The sequence below is a fragment of the Leguminivora glycinivorella genome, chromosome 4 (assembly GCF_023078275.1).
Source record: "Leguminivora glycinivorella isolate SPB_JAAS2020 chromosome 4, LegGlyc_1.1, whole genome shotgun sequence".
NCBI classification, from domain to species: domain Eukaryota; kingdom Metazoa; phylum Arthropoda; class Insecta; order Lepidoptera; family Tortricidae; genus Leguminivora; species Leguminivora glycinivorella.
In genome coordinates this window covers 26,198,612-26,205,124 of record NC_062974.1, presented here as the reverse complement: position 1 = coordinate 26,205,124, position 6,513 = coordinate 26,198,612, and the positions used below count along the sequence as shown (strand labels likewise).

The following is a 6,513-nucleotide window of genomic DNA, read 5'->3' as shown; positions in this document are numbered from 1 at the left end:
TCTGACAAAACTGTTGAAGATACAGAAAAAGCGCGTAAGAACGAAGTAATCCTTAATAAATTTACTACAAATCATTCATTAACACTTTGGTTCTAGCACATAGTTTACGCGTGATCCGTCACGAAAGTTGGTCCTTTGCTGCAATCTTCTTTAGTGAATGTTAAGTTTTCGCCCAAAATGCATACGAAATCGTCGAAATTAATTTGATATAACTAAAATATTGTAACTCATGACTAAAATAAAATTAAGGGAGAAAAATCACTACCATGGGTGGAATTTCCAATATGTCTTGGAATTCCAGTAACTATTTAAGACGTAATATTTTCACGGTAGTAGTCGCTAGGAGTACCATTGATCTATATAGTGTATCTATGACTGGGGATGAGCTTTTGGTAGCTGTTGGTAGAGCCCTGGAGTATCAATCCAGTAGCCGTGAGTTCAAGTCCCACCCATGGTAGTGATTTTTCACCCTGAAATTCATTTTCAGTTTATAATATTTTAGTAATATCAAACAGATTTCGTAAGCAATTTGGGAGAAAACTTAACATTCACTAAAGAAAATTGCAGTAAAGGACCAACTTTCGTGATGGATCACGCGAAACCTATAAGTGCTAGAACCAAAGTGTCAATGAACGATTTGTAATAAATTTATCAAGGATTACTTTTTTCCTACACGCTTTTTCTGTATCTACAACGGTTTTGTCAGAAATCGCGAAAAACCGCATTTTCGGCTATTTAAGGGGGGGAAGAGGGGGAGGGATGGGGAGGGTTGATGAAAAATAACTTCGGCCTGTAATGTACATATCCCAATCAAAAAAAAATCTTCCATTAATTATGCCAACATTTTCATACATAACTTTCCAGAAGCAATGGACTATTTATTGTTATGCTGTAAATGCCTTCTGACGCTGAGACTTCATTTTATTAGATAGATAGATAGATATACGTTTATTTGTTTGTCACAATACACAAAAGAAATAAGTTACAAAAAAGAATTAGAATACATAATAAGCAAATTGGAAAACAGGAAATTACACAGATTTTTACCATAGCGTACTATGATACTGTGCGCATCGCAACAAGACAAAAGGGTTACGGCTCAGTATTACGCTACGCCCTGAGGCAGCAGCACTGATATTCTGCCGGAACCGGATCTGATCATGATAACACATAATTGATTGAATAAGAAATATTGTAAAGAGATGAAATTATATACCTAAAATATCTATAAATAATTGCCTATGAGCCTATTAGCCGTTAGTTAGCCAAGCATTTACGTTATGTGTTAGTAATAGTTCATTTGGGACTTAATAAAAAGCTTGATTTTTATGTGTTTTTGTATTTATCACACAGTTACAACAAAATGTTGCATATCAAAGAAGGGTGCACTGCCTAGGTTAGTGTCGTGTCGTTATACAAAAAAAAATAAGCTTATAGATATATTTTACTATAGTAATGACCAAACATTAGTTTTGACCAGATTTTTTGATTAGGTAGCTACTGTTGCTTTAGCCTTATTCTGTATAGGAAGGAATAGTTTAAACTCTGCCGGCAGCTCATCCTCAGAATACAATCTATCGGAGAAGTAAACTCTCCTTATCCTACAGTTGGCATGTATCTGGACCCTGAGAGTTTCTACATAATTAGTTCCATAAGCTCGCCGGGTGAAATCAGCTAGGTTGAATTGGATTTGGTTCCAGCCCTCATCAAGTCGCATTGGCATGGTGCAAATGAATGGTTTCACACGAGTAGTTGACTGATAGTTACTTGCTCTGAACCTTCGTCGTACATTTTTATCGTCCAAAACCTGTAACAGGAAATAGTTATATAAATGGCGGTAAACCTAACCTTAAAATTATTTAACCTAACTTTTCCTTGTAAATACCGCTAGGCTAGACGGTATTTGACTAGCACTGTGGTAGCCTCACCTGGACTTCGAACGTAAAGTACTTCTTCAGGTTCTTAATGATCATTACTAAAAATGGTAGCTTGATGCCGAGCGTCTTCTTTGGGTCTGCAGGACATGTTATATACGTGGTGCTAACGTTCGTTCCGACAATTTCTAGCACCAGACTTTGAATGTCGTTGTCCGTAATCCTCTTTATGTGACCATTTCGCACCTTCTTGTCCCATATTTGCAAAGGCTTGCTGCCAATACTGTAAAGAATCGAGAGGAAACCGGACTGAAATGTGTTTTTGAACATATCTGCAGCGGCTACTACAACTTCACATTTAGGGCACTGTTAACTATAAATGTTTGATCGATAAAGCGATTTCTTTCCCGGACACATTACAAGTTGACACAATGACAGTAAACACAGAAATTTTGGACACGGCCATTGGCCATGAGTTGTTATCAATACGAAGTTGCCGTAGCAACGACTTGAAGGCACATAGTACGTTCCGTTCCACGAACTTCACGCTTACGAAAATGGTATGTAAAATATTATAAAAGCGTATTGTTAATTTAAGAAATTATGATAATTTTACAGTTAAGTATAAAATGTTAGTAAAAATATCAGGTTTAAAGGAAAAAAACACAATTTTTAAAGTGGAACGTTACTTAAATGATGTGTTGCTAAACAAAATAGTACCGTAAAACGAAATTTTCACTTTCAGTGTCGATTTGACAGATTCCATGCGATGCACAAAGTGCATAGAGGTCTCGATTTTTTTTTGGTTTTCCCAAAATAATACAGCATTTTCGATGAACAGTGAAACGAACTTTAGTGCTTGAGTGTTAATGTAATAGATAATGGACTTAAGTTCGTTTATTTCATTATTGTGACTCAAAAAGTTCTTCATCAAAAATGACGGCGGAAATGTCATCAAAGAGGTAAGAATAGAATGTGTTTAAAATCATTATTAAATTATAGTAACCAACCACAAACACTCACTTAGCAGGACCAGTAATTTCATGGATGGAAACGTTAATCTTGACTGGCTATGCTGACGACCTAACCCCAGTAACGGTACCTAGTGACCCTCAATTGTGGGTAAACCCGTACGCGGCAGTACACAGTTCAAAAAAATATTGTTATGCACATTAGAATATACAATATAAAAATAAATGTTAAATAATAATACTTTTCTCAATGCAGCTCATAACAACAGATATCTAAAATGACATTGTCTAAATGACAACATATGCTCTCATTTTTTTTTTATTACTTCCTTTCAAAGACATCGACCTATACAGCCACATTGTGTTACGTTCTTTTACTGGAACCTTATATTTCAGACACAATAAAATTATACTAAGTATATTGAACTACGGGTAGGTAGTTTTAAAGTCAGTGTCTAACAAAGGTGTTGAAGAATATATAGAGTCCTTTACATTCCATTAGGTATTGCAATATAATGATAGAGTTTTATATTATTTTAGTCTTAATCCTTTTGGCGTTTAATGTTCTAATGCTGCATACACGCAATGGGTATTTGGCAAACATTCATGATGGCAACTTTCCCTCAGATTGTGAGAAGCAACATCACAAATTTTCACCACTTAGAGAGAAAAGGAACCGTTTGCTTTTTATTTCAAAACAAAAAAAAATAAAGTCTTTTCTCTAATACCTGTTTTCCAATTACCTTTCCAATTCCAATTGTATTTTGACTGTGAATTTTTAACATATGTTGTGTTGGTCGAGGTTAATGATACCTCTCGCTGAACCTGATACATTACGTAAAACCACTATCAAATGACATGTGACTCAATATTGTAACTTAGTAAGTGCGATTAGCATGAACAAATTCATGAAATATAACTATGGAAACATATTATATCACATATATTGAATTTACAATTCATCCCTGATTGATGAATTGTAAATTCATTATACACAATATAATCCATTCCCATAGTTTTATTTCATGAGTAACTATCGCGGTAACCGAAGACAATATTATGGACAAATTCATTTCTGATTTCTGATTGGTTGATTCTAAATTGTCAAAGCGAGCCAAGTTTAATTATCATGGTTGTTTTTTTTTTTGAGCATATTTATATATTTCCATTCAGTAAGGTTTAAGTTAGTAACTTATTCATAAGTAATATGTAAGGCACAATTACAATCTCCTAGTGACAGTGTGTGGAATTGTACGCTGCGAGATTGTCGTCCTATTGTGACATGACTTTTCATTGCCTGTTTAACAAGGAAATATTGATGCTAAGTAACAATGTTACTTATCAAGAGAAATAAATATTTTAATTTTTTAAAATTTGACTCTTTGGAGACTACACATCTCCATGGATTATTTGATTAAGTGATTAGGCAAAAAAATTACCATTCCCCCCCCCCCTTTATCTCCGAAACTACTTAGCGTAAAATTTAAAAAAAAATACACGAGATAGTCCTCTACCTGTAGATTACAGGAAAACCTTTAGAAATCTACAGACAAGCGTGATTCTGACTTAAAAGAAAAAAACTCAAATTACGAATTTCAGTCACTGCCGCTGCAAGAAGGTTACCAAATCTCTTGAAATTGTGTGAGCGCGTTTAAAAAATGACTTAAGTTCCTACTAAAAAGGAGGCGCTTAAGCCCTTCTTGTAGTGTACGGAACCCTTGCAACGCGAGTACAACTCGCACTTGGCCGGTTTTTTAAATTACTAAAGATACATATAGTTATGTCTATCTTTTCAGGAAAACTTGCCTTACTTTCGGTGATTTATTACCCGTGCGGGTCGTTTGTTTACCTACAACCATGATACAAGGATAAAGAGAGTGAATAATTAATACTATTGATTGATCAGGATATCTCATGTTACAATGAACCGCGCCATATTTGTTTTGAATTTTCCCCATTATTTAACATACAATAGTATTGACGTAACACTTGAATTTCTAGGGTAGTATTAAAAGATTTCAAAAATAAGGACAAGGTAAGTCATATAACTTTGACTAAAATTACTCGTTTTATACGCGTTGTAGTTCCAACAACGCTATTGGTTAATGGGTTCCAATTGTATCACTTGCGCGATTCGTCGCATAGACTGCACGCTTGGGTCGCATTCGTGCTCAGCGGTGTTACTGTAGACATGTGTAAGTAATGCGAGTAATATCACAAATGTGATATCACTTGAACACGTAATATGGCATTACGTATCTCTCCGAGAAATCCACCATCACCTCTAGCATTACGTATCACCCGAACGCAAATGTCGGGAACTACTAAAACAGTGCGCGTAATGTTTACTGCCCCATGTGAAAACTGTAATGGTGTAACAACTGAGATGTTTGAAAGCATCACTTATTACACTTATTACTTTCTTATTTCTTATCCCGCTCTCGCGCTCACACGCGCCGCACTAAGCGCTCGGTCGCTCTCGTTCTAACCATCAAAATATCATACGATGCTTTCGGCTATTTCCGGAAGAGTTCGGAACACGCCACTCAGCCGAACGCGGTCGCGTTTACGTAGTTGCAAATTTCGCTTGCGAATATGATTTTATAACAGTCCAAAAGATTTAAAACTGTAATGCGTCCTCATAGAGCTTATTTTATTATTATCATTTCTTATAATCATTTTGTGGATGCGGGTAAACAGAGTAATTTTGTCTGTGAAATTGGGCGCGCCGAAAACAAAACATTATTATTATTGTTGTGAAATATATGTTTAGTTGACTTTCGCGGCTAATAATGTATCTAGATGTACATTACGTACATGTGTGGTAGTGGTATCGTATGATCCAGTAAGTATAAGTATTAAGTATTAAATTTTATAAAATATACGTAATTCACGTAGCGGTGACAAAAAGCAACATGTAATGGAACTACGCGCTGATATGAGATGCGTAGCCTTGTTGATATCTGTGATGACTGTGATGGTGCCATCTCGCGCGCTGTTCAAGGTCGGGTAACGTTTCGAGTGATGTGTGATGTGACATCACAGTGAGATGTTACTTTCTCGGAAAAGTGATGAGATATGGCATTACATTTTGAAGCACTGTTTCGCGCATGTCTATGTTACTGACACCATGCCCCGTCCTTACGAAGTCATATTTAAGTCAATTGTATTTAATTTTAATGACGTTCACAGATTATAACAGATTGATCATATTGCTCTTCGTTTTTTTTTATAAGCCTCCATTTTAAATCATTTTTGTGTCAAAAAAACACGCTGTTGATAAATCCTAGAGTCAACCCTCTACGCTATTATAATCTATGCAAGTGCCTAACCCACCTACATGTAAACTCAAAGCAAAATATGTTAGTACCCTGTCTAACTAACGTAATTAAAGCTAAATGTGTCGAAGGTCTCCTGCAACTGACTGCGACAAGGTACTAAAACATCGTTGAAAAGCCCGATAATGTTAGCTGGGCATATCTCAGGGGCGGACATCCGTTCGATAAGAACTTTAGTCATTTCAATTTTGCGTATTGATGAGCAGTTTTGGCAAAACAAATGGTATAACTATTCCTACTTAGAGTGTATGAAAAGAAAGGTATTTTTGTAATTTTAGGGTTCCGTACCTCAAAAGGAAAAACGGAACCCTTATAGGATCACTTTGTTGT

The 6,513-nt window shown here is 35.7% G+C and overlaps 1 protein-coding gene across 1 annotated transcript; it reads right to left on the bottom strand.

The window, feature by feature from the left end:
* Positions 1-1,323: 1,323 nt before the first annotated feature.
* Positions 1,324-2,367, bottom strand: LOC125225540 (cilia- and flagella-associated protein 20). Its single transcript, XM_048129300.1, has 2 exons — positions 1,929-2,367; positions 1,324-1,807 (listed from the first exon to the last, which is right to left on the bottom strand). The coding sequence occupies exons 1-2, from the start codon at positions 2,202-2,204 to the stop codon at positions 1,490-1,492; spliced, it is 594 nt and encodes a 197-aa protein (XP_047985257.1). The 5' UTR covers positions 2,205-2,367; the 3' UTR covers positions 1,324-1,489.
* Between the last annotated feature and the right edge of the window lie 4,146 nt (positions 2,368-6,513).

Bases quoted from the DNA above. Each gene is read 5' to 3' on its own strand.
- LOC125225540 (XM_048129300.1), bottom strand. From the start codon at position 2,204: ATGTTCAAAAACACATTTCAGTCCGGTTTCCTCTCGATTCTTTACAGT. The intron at 1,808-1,928 runs GTGAGGCTACCA...TTCCTGTTACAG, and splicing joins ACTTTACGTTCGAAGTCCAG to GTTTTGGACGATAAAAATGT.